Here is a 20,289-nt window from a genome sequence, read left to right as displayed (position 1 = left end):
CTTCATAGAGCATTGTTATGGGAATTGCATAGATATCGGTGTCCTTGGGCAGTAATTCATTTGTCAACAAACAAGTTATGTGAGATTGTAAAACTCTTTAAAATAGATTTAATATCTCGATAAAAGAGAAAATGATATTATCAATAAAAGTCAATCTCTTTCCTAGCTGTCAGAGGTTCGCTTCATTCATTTGTGTTAGATGCCTACCGTGTAAAACAATTTTTTAGCCTGCTTTAAGTCATCGCCAATCGTTGAATCTTCCAGTTTCTCAAAAAAAAATATTATTTAAGAGCTTAAAAAACGAGCCATAACCATTAACAAACCCTTTCGAAATCCAGCGAACTTCAGTTTACAACAAGAGTCTAACACCTTTTTCATCATTTGTTTTATAAAACTGTTGAAAGATGCGCTTATTTTCGGCAAGGGTTTGTATTTTATTTACAGTTTTATAATTAAATTCAAATAGAAATGAAATTGCGGGCTAAACTTTTCTTGTGTATCATAACTCACAAGGTGAATAGTAAATAGATTTGTTCTTTATTCTATATTATTGTAGCGTCCAACCACCGATGGTTTCCTATATGTCCCCATAAGCTACATAACAAGACAATTTTGAAATAATATTTCATCTCTAACAGAAAAAAAAGTATTTTTGTGTTACACATGTTTTAAAATAAATTTAGTTTTAATCAATTTTTCAACACTATCATAAGAATTTTTAAAAAGCTATGCATTTTTCTAAAAAGCCACTAAAACATATCCTGCTTTGCTGTTTTTTGTTTTAATATTGTTTTAATTGTAGATTTTTATAATTGTTCATGAATATTCTGAAATTATTTTTCGATATCGCAATATGTTCGTGAAGCCGACTTGGTTTCATAACCTCATCTGAAAATGCCATCAAAGAAGAACTTACTTTTTTTTCTAGTGGCAATTCACTAAATCTCAAGGAAATATTATATGACATACCAGTGAGTTTTCGTTATGTTTTTTGTTTTTAAAAAGTAAAATTATTCTATTTAATGTTACCTTTAATGTTTTATTGCAATTAACATTTAGATATTAATATATTAAAATATGTAGATAAAATTAACTATAATCTAAAAGGCGTATTATCTACTTTGTTTATCAAATCTTAAATGTTTATATGCGCGAGATCCATGGACAATAAATACTCTTCAATCATAGCAAAACAGTAAGAATTTAAAAAATAGAAAATGGGATTCCCGAACTCAATTTCTAACGCTGTTTCTGTTCTTAAATTAGAAGCAAGTTAACTTTAATTTGTCTATATTCAGTTTAATGTTGAAGAATTTTAAAATTTGTTTTGTTTCAGAGCACCTTTAGTTTCTTCTTTCCGCCTTTATACCCAGCGCCCCATTTTGTGCCTAGCGCCCCCCTACCGCCCCTTTGGCTCTCAGCGCCCCCCAAAATCTCGAAAACGCCCCCGTTAAAGACCACTGGTCTAGAGGTTCTAAAGGAAAATTTGATTGGCACTTTCATGACGTCATTTCTTCGTCGTTCTGTGGACTTCTATTCTTCACTTGTGAAGAAACAATGCAATCGCTATATAACAGACCCCACCGAGATTCAAACTCAAAACTCAGCAGCAACTCTTTATAAAGATAGAATTTTACTGATTCGTAAGTTATAAAAAGAACAACTAGATCAAGTGTATTTTTTAAAAATACGTTAATATACAGTTTAGCTACTGAGAAATAGAATATCTATCTACTTGACCTGAAGAACTTTTCAACCGATTATCTCCCCTCTCCAGCCTTGTCTACTAGGCTCAGTTTCAAGGGTCCAAATGTTTTATTCATGTCTGACCCATATAAAATTCACACACGCCTTGGGCCCCGTCTAGTGACAAGCCTCTAAGTGGCCAGTGTACTGAGAGAGATAGAGAGAGGAGAAAGAAAGATAGAGAGAGATAAAGGGAGGAGACAGGAAAAGGGGTGGAGAGAGAAAGAAGTCAAGGAAGAGAGAGAGAATAAAAGAGAGGGAGGAGAGAAAGAGAGAGAGAAAGAGAGAAAAGATGAAATTATTACGAATCAATAAAAAAAAAACAACAAGATCTACACCTATTACATTCACATGTAGATTCAGTAAACATAAAACTCTGAAGTCTAAACAATGTTTATTGTCAATAACCTTTTAGAGATGATACGAGAACATATATAAAACAACAAGGCTTTCTAATAGAAACATCCTCTTGCTATGGAACCAGCACATCTGATACTTTCCAAAACACTCTCTCACAAAGTAAACAACCTTAGAACATCTTATAAATGTTGAAATTAACATCAACACACACACACACACATCAAGTTTATTTCTATACAGACCAGTGACCAAAGTCAAATTTGGCTGAAAGTTCAAATGGGTTTTAAAACTTGTATCAGAGTGCTATGCAGCTCTATTCTAAGAAAAGATGTTTACATAGGTCATGTAGAACTACTATGAACATTGTGACTGGCTTGCAAACATTTGTATAGGTACTGTCTAGATAGACTCACTATCATATAACAACCAAGATAGAACTGGCCAACACATGAGGTCAGTTCACTAAGAAGAGTATGCATGACCAAATGCATGACGCGTAGGACGTAATCATCTGCTTTTTTAAGTAACGTCTGTATCATATAAGATAAGATAAGATAAGAGGATATCACTGGGCTGAGGACCAGTTCATTGGACAGGCGGCTTTTGTTTTACTTGTATCTCAAGTGTACAATTAAACTTCTATGTACTGCAGTGGCTGAGTGGTATAGTGTTTGGCTTCTGAACCAGGGGTCCAGAGTTCAAATTTCAGTGAAGTCTGGGATTTTTTTTTATTTCAGGATCTTTATGTGTCTTTAAGTTCACTTAACTGTAATGGGTACCCGATATTAGTTGAGGAAAAGTAAAGGCGGTTGGTTGTTGTGCTGGCCAAATGACACCTTCGTTAACCGTGGGTAACAGAAACAAGTGACTTAAACATCTGAAAGGGGAACATGACTTCACTTGATAAGAAATTCAACAAATATAGAACAATGACTATTTCTATAGAATCTTAGCCAGTATAACCCCCCCCCCCAGATTTCTTGTAAGTATCTCTACTGTTATGTCAAGAGCTTCTAAGTGTACATGTTTACCAAATTGAGAACTACTGCTCCAGTTTATGATGCCATGGTACTTAGATGTTACTATCTAATGGCAGCACTAAGTAAAACTTTTTTTTTTAAAAAGTTTTTGCTTGGCCAGTTTCAGACCTTCAGAAGACATCTACTTGTAGTCCTAACCTCCTGCAGGACAGCAGCGAATGAAAGTGGACAGGGATTGAACTAGTGACTTATCACGATGGGAGCCCAAAGCACATACCCCTCGACCAGGTAACCAACCAGAAATGAGAGGAAATGGTGAATTAAATATGGCCATTATTCTGTCCTTGCATGCATCATTCATTGTTTCTACACTTAGATTCACGTTTGTATTTTACATAGGGCTCTGCATTTCAGAAGTCAACACAACTAACAGGTGCCCACAATCAGAAAGGCAGCTTCTAAGTTCATGTATGCGTTTGTAAAAATGATCAAGGACTCAATACTTTTCATTCTCCTAGCGCAAACCTCACAATGTGACTGAAACAAACGAGACCTAGAAATGGTTGTGGTTTAGTTCAGTTTGTTCACTGGCCTATACGTTCACTACAAAGAAGGGGGGGGGGGGGATACACAAAGCAAAAGGGAGATGAATTCACTACTGTAACATAGCGAAATGTCCAAATGATCTAAAACATTGACAACACTCCATCGGAGCTTAACACTTGTGTTCATGTATGGCATATGTGAGAATAAAAAAATGACAACTATTTATCAGTCATGAACAAGAAGAATACATGAAAAGTCTACCAATGGTTGTGCAGTTGAAGGAGGATATGTCTGCTAGGTTTGGGAGTAAAAGCTACATCTGGCTGTAAGTCATTGTGTTTTATAACTAGACGGACTCACGCAAAGCTACAAGGAATTCTGTGAAGGGCACAGCTCGCAAACAGAGAAACTAAAAACTATTCGAACAGCTGAGTAACAAAAAGCAACAATCATCAGCCAAACTTAACCTAAGCCAATGGAAACCAGCACATATAGAACTAGAAGGAAATGAGAAGGCTGACACACTCGCCAAGTGTGGGAGAACAAACTCACAATTAAACATTGCATTCTATCCAGAAGAAATGAAGAAACTAATAGGGAATAGAATAAACGAGAAATGGACAAGCTCTTATCCGAATCACAAGAAAGATGACGCCAATTATAAGCTATCCCGACAAGACCAACGTCTAATCTTTCGACTCAGGACTGGACACAACAGAATGCGACAACATATGAACCGGAAGCTCAAAATTGGAACCTGTGAAATCTGCCCATGTGGAGTGTCACCAGAGAATGCTGACCATGTCCTCCAAAACTGCTCTCTTTACCAAGATGGCCACACAAAACACTACAATAGAAAGAAAACTACATGGTGAGCTCCCAGATTTGGAAACCATTGTGCAACTCATCTCATAAATTGGTCCAGTCATCTGAATGCTCCAACATAATAATGATGATGAGGAGGAAGAAGAACAGTCAAACTTATAAAGCCTCAAGAATAAACAAAGGCAACAAGAACACTGCAAACACTATAACAGTTCTTTTAACACTCGGATACATACACATAGCATACCATCTAAACAATTGATTGTATAGTATATAATGACTCTATGGGCACATCCCAATGGCTGAGAGAGAGAGAGAACATGTAGGTATTGACTAACACCAAACTGATTTACTCAAGATCAATTCAAAACTCTGATTAACGTAACAAAAATAGGAACAAGTCATTCAACTTAAATAGATGGCACTAAAGGTAGAGTACTGCCCCTAGATGAATATAGGGATATTGCCTTTATTATGTGATGAAATGAGTGTGACATTCCTGCACTGGCAATAAATTGTCGTATGTCAAGTTTCGGGACGAACAAGAAAATGACACATTTGTTCATATGCAAATATCTTTATGTCTTAATGCAGACCCAGACAAAAAGTTGTGGCTGGCTGCAAATGCAACATAAGATAATTTAAATAAATACATAAAATTGATGGTCACTTCGATTTGTATCCCTGATTCTACAATAGTCTCCCTTGATTAGAATGTTTAGAAAAACAACAAAAAATAAAACAACAACAAAAAAAATAAAACAACAACTGGTGTAGCCTGTAACAAAATATAAAATGCAGTTACAACACAGTAACAAGAGCCTCTCTTCCAAAATGCCTTTGAATGTAGTTTAGTGAGATAAAAGCATAAAACTTAATCAAATCTTATAATTTATAAAAAATGCTTTAATTACAGTGTAAGATCCCTTGTGTTAAACTATCTGGACTCAAAAGGCTGCACAATCTGAACAACCCATGACTAAACTAATTGGGGATATTTACACTCAACAAAACACATCCAACACAAAGGTCTTATTAAATTTTGGTCCAAGACTAACAGGCTTTGAAGATCAAAGAATATGGGAGATTTTGTCACCAGTTGTTTTTATACATCACTCAGTTTAGACCTGTACTTACTATTTTACATTTAGATATTTGAAAGATAGACTTGAATGGATAACACTGAACTAATAATATATCTAGACAAGGTAAATACTTGACTTTAGGGTGTCACATTTCACTAGAGCCATTGTAGGCTACATACTTTTAAAAGTAAATATTTTAAAAACCCAATAGATTACAATTAAAACATCTATTAAGAAGAGGAACAGCAAACATTATTCATTATAAAAGCACTACATTTAGTAGCCTAAGAACATAATACAAAGAGCAATAAAGGTTAATACAAAATAATAAAATTAACATAGAAACATCAATTCATTGTTCACAGATCTGTTCAGTATTATGTAGTATCTAGCACAGAATGCCTAGTGAAATTATGGACCAAAGTGTTAAGTGTATTGTCACCACTGGACCAAATAAGGAACTAGAACTACTGATTCAATTGGGGATCTTGGTTAGTGAGTAATGTGACCACTAGAAGGAGCTAGGTTTGAGTTGAATGTACTGTTGGACCAGGCTGGTATGCTATAAAACTCACTCCATGCCATCATTTTGTATGTCACAAACATTGATGACTTATGGACTCCATAATTAAATAAATAAAAAAAAAAGTTGTAAGATTTCAGTCAAACCATGGTTGATGCCACAATTAAGGTTTCAAACCTTCTGCAACAACAGGCTTAGTTGTACTTTGTGAGTCATTATCTTGGACTCCACCAGATTAACTGAATGAAATACTTTTGTTTGGGAATGGCTTATAAAAGTGGCCATCGGCATTGTGGCAAATTGAAGACAAGGGATGCAAGGGGTAGTGTGCGTACTGAAGCATGATTTCAAGCCTCTTCGATGATACTGTCAAGTACCAGGTTTCTTACAGCCTCTGTGCCACCAAGTTTCAGGCCCTAAATATCAATGACAACATTTGTTCTATAAAAGGGCTCTGGAATGGAAAAAAAAAAAGGTTTGGGGTGGGTGTGGGGGGAGTATGCTGATATCAAGGAAAGTAATCAACAAAAATTTGAATATAAAACATATTTCATAAGATATTCAGACAATCTAAATATAAATGTGTAACGCACGCAAGCAACCAATTACTGGAGCTCAACAATGTGTGTTTGTGTGTGCATTATCTGAAGAAGATCAAACTGACCTTCACTCTACATTATGAGAAGTTGAAAAAACAAATATATATGCAAATCACCGCTCCCACATGGCAAAAAAAAACGTATCACAAGTCACTGACTCCATCAGTGTTAATCTTTTCACTAAGTGCAACAGTGTGAGAAGATAATAAATTACATCAGACAGTATATTTAACACTTAAAGCTCACTTTCAATATACCAAGCTACAGCCAATATGGCCGGCCTGTAGGCAGAATTGTGGTTTTACAACAATGACATGAAAGGTAGCACAATTAGTAATGTTAATTACAAGATTTAAGGATAAAATATCTAATTCATCTAATATTCAACAATATAGAGCAATGAGGCAACCTTTAGTATCCAACAGAATTGTGATGGACAAGATCAGAAGATTAAAAACCGGTATCTAAATAATCTAGCAACATAAAACCACTGAGGCAACCTTTGAAATCCAAACTTTCAGGAAACTTAACAGCAACATTAATAGCAATGCATTCATTAGAACATTTAAAGATATGTCTGCACTCCGCCAAGCAGATTATAAGTTATTTCCCAAGATACCACCAACCTTTATCTTTTATCTCTAAATGTTTTAAATGGATTTCAATCATGAAGAACCACTTGATATACAGGTTCAGATTCAGTCACTGCACAGGTTTGGACATTCTTTAGTACTGTGTGTCTAGATACGTATGAGCCTTTCAAACTCAGAGACAGCCTTCAGCTACAGCTCAATTTCGTTGCTCAGAAAATGATACATGAACGCGGCTTTCTTTGCATCTTCCTCACGCAGCTTGCTTCGCCTTTCTTTAACCACGGCTTCTTTTGCGGAGGCTGTGGTGAACAACGGAGTCTGCGGCCTCAGCATCACCTCGCCAAAGAAAGAACCTGAAAGTAAAAAAAACAACAACATGTTAGGCAAGCAAAATGTGTCCATGTCAAAGCCAGGTCAGGACTTCACAACAGACTTAAGGATAGTTGAAGGTAATACATGGAGGAACAAGGATGGCTGCTTGGTTGTGCGGTTTGCGCGCTGGACTGTCGTTCAGATTTATCGATGGCCCAGGGTTCAAACCCTGCCCGCTCCCATCCCGTCGTCCTGCGGGAGGTTTGGACTAGGAAGTAATTATCTTCAACTCTGAAGGAACATCCGAAACATGGAAAACATTTTACAAACAAACAACAAAGAAACAATCAATCCAGATCCAACATAAAATGAAAACTTACATAAGAATTTGATATCCAGTCCATTCTTGTCTGAATGCTTGAGCAGTTCTCTAAGGAATGCACAGATGTACAGGAAAGTGTTTTTATGGCAGCCAGGCAGACTGGTTACAAGCTGGAAGAGAAATCAGGACACATTGGGGTGAAGGCTTGGACTTAATAGACTAACAAAAAAAATGGTTTAGGTCTTGTTTGTTTTTTCAAGCTTTTGACTTTGCATTCTTTGCCTGGAACTCCACTAATGACAGTTTAGAGAAGGATTCTCTCCATTATTAGTTTCATCTTTATGACATCTTCAGGAAAGTATTACAGAAAAAAAATAATTTGTTTTTGTTGTTTTTTTGGGGGGGAAGGGGAGAAATTCAAAAGAGACAATGGCAAATTCTAGTCCATTGTTCATCATCATCATCATCAAACTCCATTAGAGTGAGGGCTTGAGAGGCTCAAATCCTCTCTTGCAAAACCCTGCTGACTTGCGTACTGCATAAATGTCGCCATACAGGTCGAGAATTTTGGGTTTCCCAGACCTGTCGAGATGGAGATCAGCAAGTCTGGGGCAGTCAAACAGAATATGAGGCACGGTTTCCTCTTCTTCCCCGCAGCGGGGGCACCGTGAATCAAAATCCATTGTTAAGCCAGGGGAGGTAAGGATTTTCTTTGTAGCTTGTTCATGTATCTTTCATTTGTCTTCAATGTGAAATGATGTTAAAACAAGTAATAATTTATTTTTTAAAAAAATCTAATCCTACTTTATAGTCAATAGTATCACATTGGAAAGGATCAGATCAACTCAACATTAGACTGGGTAGAATAGCCATTGAAAAAAAAAAAAAAATGTGGCCAGCATGGGTATTGAATTCACAGCATTCAAGGTATTAGCACAAAGCTGCCAGTTTAAGGACCTTCCATCCACCCAAACTTTTCTGTCTAACTTTTGGAACCCATGAAGAGACAATAGAAAGCAACAACCATTGAGACTTACATCCATAGCTTTGTTCTAGACCCTAACATTTTTTTTACAAAATACTTTTGGGACATGGCAGTGAAGTTGTAAAGTGTTAAGCTTCTGAAAAAAAGGTTTTGAATTCAAATCACTTTTGGGACATAACAGTGAAGTTGTAAAGTGTTAAGCTTCTGAAACAAGGGTCTTGAATTCAAATCACAGTGAAGGGTTTTGTACTTTAGGAACATTTGATGGAGTTGTTTACAGTTACAGTTGAAGCTTTTATGAAATGTTTATTTTCTTTTCATTAATCCTGGGTGTTTTTGAATTATTGAAAGACATAATTTTATGTGCCCATGATAGTGCAGAGTCAGGCATTCACAACAAGGGGGATCTTAGGATGAAACTACTGTTTTTCATTAGTAAGTAATTAAAACCGATGTATGCTATAGAGTTAAAGTGAATACATTTTGTAGATGTTCCAGTCTGACCTGTTTACTCAGCAGCAGGTTGTTTGAGGTTGAAAGACATTTAGTGTAGAACTCATACGGGATCACAGGTTGAGGCAGGGACTCCAGAAACATGAGGAAAGCTTCAGCCACAGAGTGAACACTTAAACTGTCAGCTGTTTCCAGGTTAAGGAAAAGTTGTCAAGAGCTCTGTCCCATGTAATTAATGTTTAACCTGATACCTTTAGTAGCACAAGGACAGCTTTCAGTATCAAAAATTGTATACACAAAGTCAATACACAGCCAAGTAGACAAATACACAACCTTAACACAAACATGGCCTGGTCCACCATTACAGAACACAGTTAACATATATTACAATTACACAACCTATTTCACAGCCCAGTCTACAACCCTGATAGCCTATACACAGCCTTGTCAGTAAATACGCAACCCTGGTAAGACTTCTAACATATACACATCATAGTATATAAACTCATTACTGTTGACATATACACATAACAGTTAACACATCACAGTTCATATAAATACATCCCTGTTGACATTCACATCACAGTTGATATATACACATCCCTGTTGACATATACATATAACAGTTAACACATCACAGTTCATATAAATACATCCCTGTTGACATTCACATCACAGTTGATATATACACATCCCTGTTGACATATACATATAACAGTTAACACATCACAGTTGATATAAACACATCCCTGTTGACATACACACATCCCTGTTGACATACACACATAACAGTTAACGCATCAAAGTTGATATAAGCACATATACATATACCCACATTCAAATTGACATATACACATCTCTGTTGACATAAACAACCCTGTTGACATATACACATCTCTTTTGATATATACACACCCCTGTTGACATATTCAGCTAATTGATCTACCAAAGGATACGAATGTGCTCAGGTCTGCCAGTGTCTAAACAATCTCGGATGAATTGAATCTCAGAGTTCCTTCCTGGCTGTTGAAACAACTCGTCCTGCAGATACAAAATGTTTACATTTGATTCTCACTTTCAAAAAGTTCAAGGTTCAACAAATTATTTGACTCTGTTGTCTTATGACTCTAGCATGTACTGAATATGTCCCTACAGTCTAATTATATGAATAGCATGTTTTGACCACAGATCACAAGGGAGACTGTAGTGGGTTACATTTTGAACAACTAGTGGCCCATACTGGGAGGCTATAAGTACTGGACTGATTTTTTGGCCTAAGGTTAACGAGCAGGATGTCAAGTGGCCAGCACAAGGACCACCGCCTTTATATTTCCATTAGAGTTGGGTGACTCAGGGGTGCCCTAAAAATCCTGAAATCCTAAATCCCAGTCTTCACAGAGATTCAAACCCAGGACCCCAGGTGCAGAAGCCAAGTGCTTAACCACCCAGCAACCATGCCCCTGAGCCTTAATAGTCCAACAGACTAAAGTATAGTTAAAGATGATATATATATATATATATATATATATATATATATATATATATATATATATATATATATATATATATATATATATATATAAATAAAATTTGTTTTCCAATGATTGCATCAAACTTTTCCTAGAAATAAATAACCTAACCTGAATAATATTTGATCCCAATTACTGCATTTTAAGACTGTTGTACCAAGTTAAAGACAATTGCAAAGATTGTAGAATAAAAGTAAAAAAAAAAGTTCCCCTTTCAGACCTTGTGGTCTATAGGGCAGATGATGTAAAGGTCATCTGTTTATGTGGCCTACAGTTAAAGAAGGTGTTATTTGGCTAGACAATGACCAACTGCCTTTACTTTTCCCCAACTAATGTCAGGTACCCATTAGAGCTGGGTGGGCTCAAAGGCACCCGTAGATCCTGAAATATAAAAAATCCCAGTCTCCACCAGGATTCAAACCCAAAACCGCAGTTCAGAAGCCAAATGCTTTACCGCCCAGCCGCTGTGCCTCCTAAAAATTGTAGCATAGGTTAACAAAAAAAAATAATAATTGCTGATAAATAGTACCTTATTCATGGCATATTTATGTAAGAAATCCACCATCTTCCAGATCTCCTTAGGCACCATGTAAAGTCTCCCACCATCTTTGGTAATGTCCACTCGGCTTAGACTCCCTGGTTGCTCCTGTGTAACAGATAAACAATAATAGCTTACAATATTAATATCACATCTTTTTCATGGAAATAATGCATAGTCCACCCAAAAAAAAAAAAAAAAGGTTTGATAACTAAGGAGTTCCATGCTAGTAGTGGTCATATAATCAATGCTACAGGATACTTTGAAGTCTAGTAACTTAACTTCAGTGAAGACTTACTATTTCAATCAGCTCGGCTACAGGAACTTCTCTGATAGGCCCATGCATCTGGATTAGTGCTTCTATGGATGATCCAAATGAGCTGGTCATATAGTTCCCACTGACTGTGATCTAGGTTTTAGTTAAGTTTTTTTTGTTATATGGGTGAGCTACAATAAAATCTTTCTTTTTTCCATTCTGACAATTATATCCTGTTTAATAACTTGTGACCAATACTTACACAATATATGCTGTCAAAACTGATAGTCAGTTGACAAGTTCTGATACATAGCAAAAAGCTCAGTGCTGCCTAGAACTTAGGAATAGTAGATTGAATAATACTGAGTAATAAAAGGATACAAAAGAATCTTTCCCATTAGTCAGATGTAACACTAAGATGTCTTCCAGTTTCTCTTCCCCAGAGTTGAGTTTAGCTGCTGTGGACTTGTCTACATACACTTCTATTTGGACCTCACAACAAACACCTGAAGGGCACAAATGAAATTGTCATTGTATGTTTGGGACACAAACTTGTTTTAATGTTTGTCTGACAGGCTTCAGATTGAAGATGATTACATCCTAGCCTAAACCTCCAGCAGGAGGACAGGGGATGGTGGCCGGCAGCAGAGTTCAAACCCAGAACCATCAAGATGATAGTCCAGAGCGCACACATGACCAGGCAGGACTCAGCATAAAATAGTATGATGTCAGAACAATGTATGTTTGAGATTTGATCTCAGAGCTTTGGAGCTAGGGAGCATGTCACTTTCACTTGGAGAAAGCTGAGAGCTGGATTGAGGTGATTGTTCTTGCCAGCTAAAGAAATATTTTCATTATTTATGCATTCTTTGGGGGTTATCATTCAACTAAAAAAATGAGGGTTGAAGGATATGCTTACAATCTTAATTTGATAAATTATAACAGCACTAATAATGAACGTAGTGGAGATTTCCCTTTGTTATTATTAAACTTCTTATTTGACATTCGCTATCAGCGTCAAGTAAATTATATTGCTGGCCTTTCGCCTGTGTTATTTGATTTTGCTATTTAGTCTTACCTCTGTTTGACTTATCTGCAAAATACACAGCATGGTAGTATTTACCAAATTATCAAATGAGTGAAAACAATCTTTGGGAAATTTTGTATATGTATTCTGTAAAATAATCCCAAAGTATGCCGATCCCCTCACCTTTTCAATACCCCATGGTAGAGGAAGTACTGTAAAAAGAGAAGATACAGATAGCCAAGGAACTGAGCAACTTACCAGCTTCAATGATAGACTTGCAAGGTGTGGCTTTAAGCCAGGGTCTGCAGTAAGTTTGGTCATCAAGTTTGTTAATAAATTCAAATTCTACAGGAATCTAGGTCAGTGGCAGCATTGTAAAACAAAAATAAATATTGTAAGTCCAGCAGTGTAAAACATGATAAATAATTACATAACATTCTGAATCTTTACAAACAACATAACTACTTTGTATAGACATTATGATGCAACTATTATGATATTTATTCCTTTTTAACCTTAAATTGTGTACTCACGGTAAAACTAAATAAAACATATTGAGTACATTGTAAAAGTTGAGAAAAATAACTTAATCTTGACAGACTAAAGAAGGTGATTTATCCTCCCTTATCCCAGTAAGAGGAGCGGTGGCTGAGTGGCAAAGTGCTTGGCTTCTGAATGGGGATCCTGAGTTCAAATCATGGTGAAGACTGGGATTTTAAATTTTGGGATCTCTGGGCACTTTGATTCCACCCAACTCTAGTTGGGGAAAAGTAAAGGCGGTTGGACACACTCTTTAACTGTAGGCCACAGAAAAAGATGACCATTACATCATCTGAAAGGTCTGAAAGGGGAACTTTTTTTTTATCCTGACAGTCATTTGAAATGTACTCAGAACCACATCGAGACAATGGAAGCATAGTAGTCATGCTGTGACAAGGTTAGACAACTCACCTGGCCAACATTAGCTACAGTCACAACCTGAACTTGAGGTTCCACAAACTTCACGTCTTTGAAAATCAACTGTCAAGAAATACAGACACCAATAAGTCAAGACACAATCAAATTTTAGAAGCTTTCTAGCATTGAAAAACCAAAGAACACAGCCCTAAGCCTATTGCCAATCAGAGTTTTTTTCAGGCATCGAAGTTTGTTTTTTTTTCAGAAAAAAAACAACAACAAATTACCTCTGTGTTGTCAATCTTTATTTGAGGCAAGTGATCATTTTCAAGGCGATCTAACTTCTTCATAATGTCCTCATAGACTCTCTTAAACCGCTTGTCATCTAGCACACGAATCTATTGAGCATAACAATGAAGTGGAAAATTATATTTACTACTTTTGGTATTGAAATGTCTAAGAGTTAAAACTCCAATTTGAACTAATGTTATAAAGAATCTGAGCTATTACTTTTGTAACGGGATATTGTCTGATCCGAAATTGCAATTGAAACTATCAAAGTAAAAGGTTCTTACCCCAACATCAAAGAGGGAGCTGACTGGTTTGTGGTCAGATATCTTCAGCTGTGGATGGGAGTCATAACGGAGCTGTTTGACCCCAGGCCCTCTCCAGAGAATTCTATCACAGTAGGCAGGGACTCGGTTCTTCTCACTAAAACACACACAAATTAACAATGTGCTTTAAAAAATGTGTTTATTGGTTAGAGCATATAATTGTTTGGCGAGAATAAAAAAAACCTTCTCAATGAGACAACTGACAATTTTTTAAGATGTTGTATTGCTAACTCTCTAGCCTTGGAAAAAAAACACTAATTAAAAAATGTAATTCTAATAATTAGCTGACATTTGTGCTGGTCACATGACACTCTCGTTACCCATTGGCCACAAAAACATATAAGCTTTACATCATATGACCCATAGGTTGCAAGGTCTGAGAGGGTAACCCACATGGCGAAACACATTTTTTTAAGCTAAATTAAGTTTTAAAAAAATAACTCTTAGGAAATAATTGAACAAAAAAAAAACACAACTACATGATAGAAATCAAATCTTTAGAAATTTTATATGTATTTTTTAAATCACAATATAAACAAATCTTTCATGAGAAGATGTAAAACTTTTGTTGTGCTATTTGACTTGATTAAAAAGATGGAATTCAGTTTTTTTTATGCAAATTTTTTGAAGTTCAGTAATCCCTATTCTTACGAATTTAACTTAACCTATTTTTGAAAAAAATTAGAATATTTGAAGACTTTTAATCCCATCAATATAAATTAAAAAATAACTGAACAATTATTTAGAAGAGAAAATGCCACTAATATTTTTGAACAACAAATGTGGACATAATTTCAAACCTCGAGTCGTAGTTGTCTGTTCCTGAGTCAAATTTGTAAGTGGGGTCAAAGTTTGGAAAACCTTCTTCAAAACCTCTAAATATTTCAGAGTTGGCTTGAAGCTGACGGTAAAGCTGTAAAACAAAAACATATTTTTTGTTTCATTTGTGTGAGGATGTCGATCGAAGCGAATCTATCATTTACACAAACTACATTTTACTGAGTTCAATTATTTCACAGATTCATTGAAAGTACCTGGTCCTCTAAAATTAATTTTTTGTGAGCACCTTTCTTGATATAGCTTTTGACTGTGTCAATCGGTAGATCGATGCGGTAATTTAAATCCCCAATCCAGAAGACAATGCTATAAAAAAAAAAAAAAGGGGTCTTTTTAAACACTCTTTTATGCACATATCTGATACCATTCTATAAGTAAAACAGAAAGTCTTCTCTGCGAAAACGTTTGCTATGATGCTTAAACTTAAGGCAAATTAATTAATTAATATTTAATGTTTGAAGGACTACTTCATAGAACAACAAATTCCTATATGAAACATAATATCTGTAATGAACATGCAAAAAAAAAACAGAACAAAAAAAAAATACACACATTTCTAGTGTGTTTGGTGATTTCAGAAATACATATTAATTGTTATTTTCATTGGTTTAAATTTGAATATTGTCAATAAAAAATGAAAGATTTCTATAACTTCAAATTACATCTTCTCTATTTGACAAACTACAGTTAGAAAATAGTTGAAAAAAATGTTAATCAATATGTGAAAATGCAATGCATGTTAAGCAGGGGGTCTACCGAAAACAAGAAAACATAGCAAGAGGTCTATAAGACAAAAAAGTTTGGGAACCACTGTTCTAGATCTATATTTCTAAGTTAAAGTCTATTACTAAAAATAATTTTAACAATAGTAATCTAAATCTAAATTCTAGCTCTAGCCTCTAGACTAAGTGCTAAGCCTAATCCGTAAATTTTGTTTTGCTTCTAAAAGATTTGTGACCATTAAATGCTATCATTTATTGTCAATAAAATCTAGGACTAGATCTAGTCAGGTTAGGTACGAATTATCTTCACTAGATCTAACTTAGATCTAAATCTAGATACTATTTGTAACTAGATGATTTACAGACGTTCCACGCGAAGTCACTCTTACTGTTACAAGAAGATTTTAGGTTAGAGGGACCTGGAGGGGTGTAGCCTTCACGTTAGGCTGGTAATGGCTCTAATTATAGACAATAGTCACTACATAGGCTACTAGATCTAGCGTGTCTTCAGTCATAACCATGAAAGGAAACAGCCATTTCTATGCTGCCTTCAGAAAAATAATGCCAGGTGAAATGCTTGCTTGAGCCAAGGCCACCTTCAATAACGAGATCGCGCTTCACAAGTGGGTGAAAGGCGGAGTAGATGCATTACTGGTCAGCTCAGAATGCATAGCTACGCTGTTTGTTTCCCCCACATTTTTAGCAAGAAATAAGCAAAATTATATTTTTAAATAATATTGGGTAAAAATTTTGGGAGAGTGGATAAAATTTTAGGAGAATTCTGGCAATTTTTAGAAGAATTTTAGGATTTTAGGAGACTCTTCATTTTTTAGGAGATTTGAGGAGCGCTATGAACCCTGTATTTCAGATTTAACAGAATGTGACTTAAAAATTTATTTAATGGACTAGACTGGCCTTAAATTTATTTGACATCACATCTTTTCTTGCGACCAAGACATACATGCATTAAGTCTAGTGACAATAAATTTTGCAACATATGAAAATAGTCTAAGTAGGTACAAATCCAAAGATCAACTCACTCATGTTCAGAAATCTCTAGAGGTGGAGAGAAATCTTTAAATTTCGTTTTGCTCATTATGTCTTTGTAATCCTAGGAAGTGACAGAAACAAAAAAAAAGTCTTTTAAGATTTAATGTAAGACAAGTCAACATAGGACAACAAGTAAATTATATGTGTGCGTGTGTGTGTGTGTGGCTTATTCTTTCACAAACTTTCATTCATTCTAATTATAGAAAGACAGAAAACAAAATTTACTGAATAAACTAGGAAAATAACTAATTGAAAATGGGTGAAATTTCTCACAGTAAAGAACTATAATATAAGACTCAGTCGACTTTCATCTCATATTACACGTATGGCTTTCTCATCTAAAGTTACAATAGTGTAACTGTCCACTTATCTATAGCTACAACCATAGAATCATATGGCTACCAACAAACAATTACAACAGTGTAAAAGTCCACTCCTCTGTAGCTACAACCATAGAACCATAAGTCTACTAACATACAGTTACAACAATGTAACTGTCCACTTATCTGTAGCTACAACCATAGAACCATACGGCCACTAACAAACAGTTACAAGAGTGTACCTGTCGACTCAAATGTAGCTACAACCATAGAACCATATGGCCACTAACATACAGTTACAAGAGTGTACCTGTCGACTCAAATGTAGCTACAACCATATGGCCACTAACATATAGTTACAACAGTGTACCTGTCCACTTATCTGTAGCTACAACCATATGGCCACTAACATAGTTACAACAGTGTAATTGTCCACTCCTCACCAAGAACTACAACCCATGATTGTCTAGCCATTCACCTAAATTTAACCATGTGACTTACCTGATTTCTTCGTTCATACTCATCTTGATGTGCAGCCAAGTGTGACGTGACAAAACATAAGGATGTGTTGTGCAGCGTGAACCTGACGGATACGCCTCCTTTGTTGCCCTGTTACAACACAGCATTTTCAAGTCAAAAACAAAGTCAAAGCATTGATCCATGGTGGACAGAGGAGTGCAGTACAATAAGTTAAGAGGATGGACCATGGTGGACAGAGGAGTGCAGTACAATAAGTTAAGAGGATGGACCATGGTGGACAGAAGAGTGTAGTACAATAAGTTAAGAGGATGGACCATGGTGGACAGAAGAGTGTAGTACAATAAGTTAAGAGGATGGACCATGGTGGACAGAAGAGTGCAGTACAATAAGTTAAGAGGATGGACCATGGTGGACAGAAGAGTGCAGTATAATAAGTTAAGAGGATGGACCATAGTGGACAGAAGAGTGCAGTACAATAAGTTAAGAGGATGGACCATGGTGGACAGAGGAGTGCAGTACAATAAGTTAAGAGGATGGACCATGGTGGACAGAAGAGTGCAGTACAATAAGTTAAGAGGATGGACCATGGTGGACAGAAGAGTGTAGTATAATAAGTTAAGAGGATGGACCATGGTGGACAGAAGAGTGCAGTACAATAAGTTAAGAGGATGGACCATGGTGGACAGAAGAGTGTAGTACAATAAGTTAAGAGGATGGACCATGGTGGACAGAAGAGTGTAGTACCATAAGTTAAGAGGATGGACCATGGTGGACACAAGAGTGCAGTACAATAAGTTAAGAGGATGGACCATGGTGGAGAGAAAGAGTGCAGTACAATAAGTTAAGAGGATGGACCATGGTGGACAGAAGAGTGCAGTACAATAAGTTAAGAGGATGGACCATGGTGGACAGAAGAGTGCAGTACAATAAGTTAAGAGGATGGACCATGGGGGACAGAAGAGTGCAGTACAATAAGTTAAGAGGATGGACCATGGTGGACAGAAGAGTGTAGTACAATAAGTTAAGAGGATGATCCATGGTGGACAGAAGAGTGCAGTATAATAAGTTAAGAGGATGGACCATGGTGGACAGAGGAGTGCAGTACAATAAGTTAAGAGGATGGACCATGGTGGACAGAGGAGTGTAGTACAATAAGTTAAGAGGATGGACCATGGTGGAAAGAAGAGTGCAGTACAATAAGTTAAGAGGATGGACCATTGTGGACAGAAGAGTGTAGTACAATAAGTTAAGAGGATGGACCATGGTGGACAGAAGAGTGCAGTATAATAAGTTAAGAGGATGGACCATGGTGGACAGAAGAGTGCAGTACAATAAGTTAAGAGGATGGACCATGGTGGACAGAAGAGTGCAGTACAATAAGTTAAGAGGATGGACCATGGTGGACAGAAGAGTGCAGTACAATAAGTTAAGAGGATGGACCATGGTGGACAGAAGAGTGTAGTACAATAAGTTAAGAGGATGGACCATGGGGGACAGAAGAGTGCAGTACAATAAGTTAAGAGGATGGACCATGGTGGACAGAAGAGTGCAGTACAATAAGTTAAGAGATAGGACCATGGTGGAGAGAAGAGTGTAGTACAATAAGTTAAGAGGATGGACCATGGTGGACAGAGGAGTGCAGTACAATAAGTTAAGAGGATGGACCATGGTGGACAGGAGAGTGCAGTACAATAAGTTAAGAGGATGGACCATGGTGGACAGAAGAGTGTAGTACAATAAGTTAATGGGATGGACCATGGTGGACAGAGGAATGCAGTACAATAAGTTAAGAGGACGGACCATGGTGGACAGAAGAGTGCAGTATAATAAGTTAAGAGGATGGACCATAGTGGACAGAAGAGTGCAGTACAATAAGTTAAGAGGATGGACCATAGTGGACAGAAGAGTGTAGTACAATAAGTTAAGAGGATGGACCATGGTGGACAGAAGAGTGCAGTACAATAAGTTAAGAGGATGGACCATGGGGGACAGAAGAGTGCAGTACAATAAGTTAAGAGGATGGACCATGGTGGACAGAAGAGTGTAGTACAATAAGTTAAGAGGATGATCCATGGTGGACAGAAGAGTGCAGTATAATAAGTTAAGAGGATGGACCATGGTGGACAGAGGAGTGCAGTACAATAAGTTAAGAGGATGGACCATGGTGGACAGAGGAGTGTAGTACAATAAGTTAAGAGGATGGACCATGGTGGAAAGAAGAGTGCAGTACAATAAGTTAAGAGGATGGACCATTGTGGACAGAAGAGTGCAGTACAATAAGTTAAGAGGATGGACCATGGTGGACAGAAGAGTGCAGTACAATAAGTTAAGAGGATGGACCATGGTGGACAGAAGAGTGCAGTACAATAAGTTAAGAGGATGGACCATGGTGGACAGAAGAGTGCAGTACAATAAGTTAAGAGGATGGACCATGGTGGACAGAAGAGTGCAGTACAATAAGTTAAGAGATAGGACCATGGTGGAGAGAAGAGTGTAGTACAATAAGTTAAGAGGATGGACCATGGTGGACAGAGGAGTGCAGTACAATAAGTTAAGAGGATGGACCATGGTGGACAGGAGAGTGTAGTACAATAAGTTAAGAGGATGATCCATGGTGGACAGAAGAGTGCAGTATAATAAGTTAAGAGGATGGACCATGGTGGACAGAGGAGTGCAGTACAATAAGTTAA

The 20,289-nt window shown here is 36.7% G+C and overlaps 1 protein-coding gene across 3 annotated transcripts in view; it reads right to left on the bottom strand.

Annotated features, from left to right (window-relative positions):
- Positions 1-2,125: 2,125 nt before the first annotated feature.
- Positions 2,126-20,289, bottom strand: part of LOC106080273 (inositol polyphosphate 5-phosphatase OCRL-like) — a 55,861-nt gene continuing 37,697 nt past the window's right edge. For all 3 annotated transcript variants that reach the window (XM_056031857.1, XM_056031859.1, XM_056031858.1), the window contains exons 13-27: positions 17,621-17,728; positions 16,790-16,860; positions 15,225-15,333; positions 14,991-15,103; positions 14,152-14,287; positions 13,864-13,974; positions 13,631-13,699; positions 12,938-13,034; positions 12,034-12,158; positions 11,695-11,805; positions 11,388-11,504; positions 10,286-10,370; positions 9,381-9,514; positions 7,950-8,061; positions 2,126-7,610 (exon numbers count right to left, since the gene is read on the bottom strand). In XM_056031857.1, coding sequence (XP_055887832.1) covers positions 7,447-7,610; positions 7,950-8,061; positions 9,381-9,514; positions 10,286-10,370; positions 11,388-11,504; positions 11,695-11,805; positions 12,034-12,158; positions 12,938-13,034; positions 13,631-13,699; positions 13,864-13,974; positions 14,152-14,287; positions 14,991-15,103; positions 15,225-15,333; positions 16,790-16,860; positions 17,621-17,728 — 1,662 coding nt within the window. In that variant the 3' untranslated portion in view covers positions 2,126-7,446. The remainder of the gene's footprint in view (positions 7,611-7,949; positions 8,062-9,380; positions 9,515-10,285; positions 10,371-11,387; positions 11,505-11,694; positions 11,806-12,033; positions 12,159-12,937; positions 13,035-13,630; positions 13,700-13,863; positions 13,975-14,151; positions 14,288-14,990; positions 15,104-15,224; positions 15,334-16,789; positions 16,861-17,620; positions 17,729-20,289) is intronic.

The sequence above is a fragment of the Biomphalaria glabrata genome, chromosome 6, assembly GCF_947242115.1.
Source record: "Biomphalaria glabrata chromosome 6, xgBioGlab47.1, whole genome shotgun sequence".
Taxonomy (NCBI): Eukaryota; Metazoa; Mollusca; class Gastropoda; family Planorbidae; genus Biomphalaria; species Biomphalaria glabrata.
This window is presented reverse-complemented; position numbering and strand designations above follow the sequence as displayed.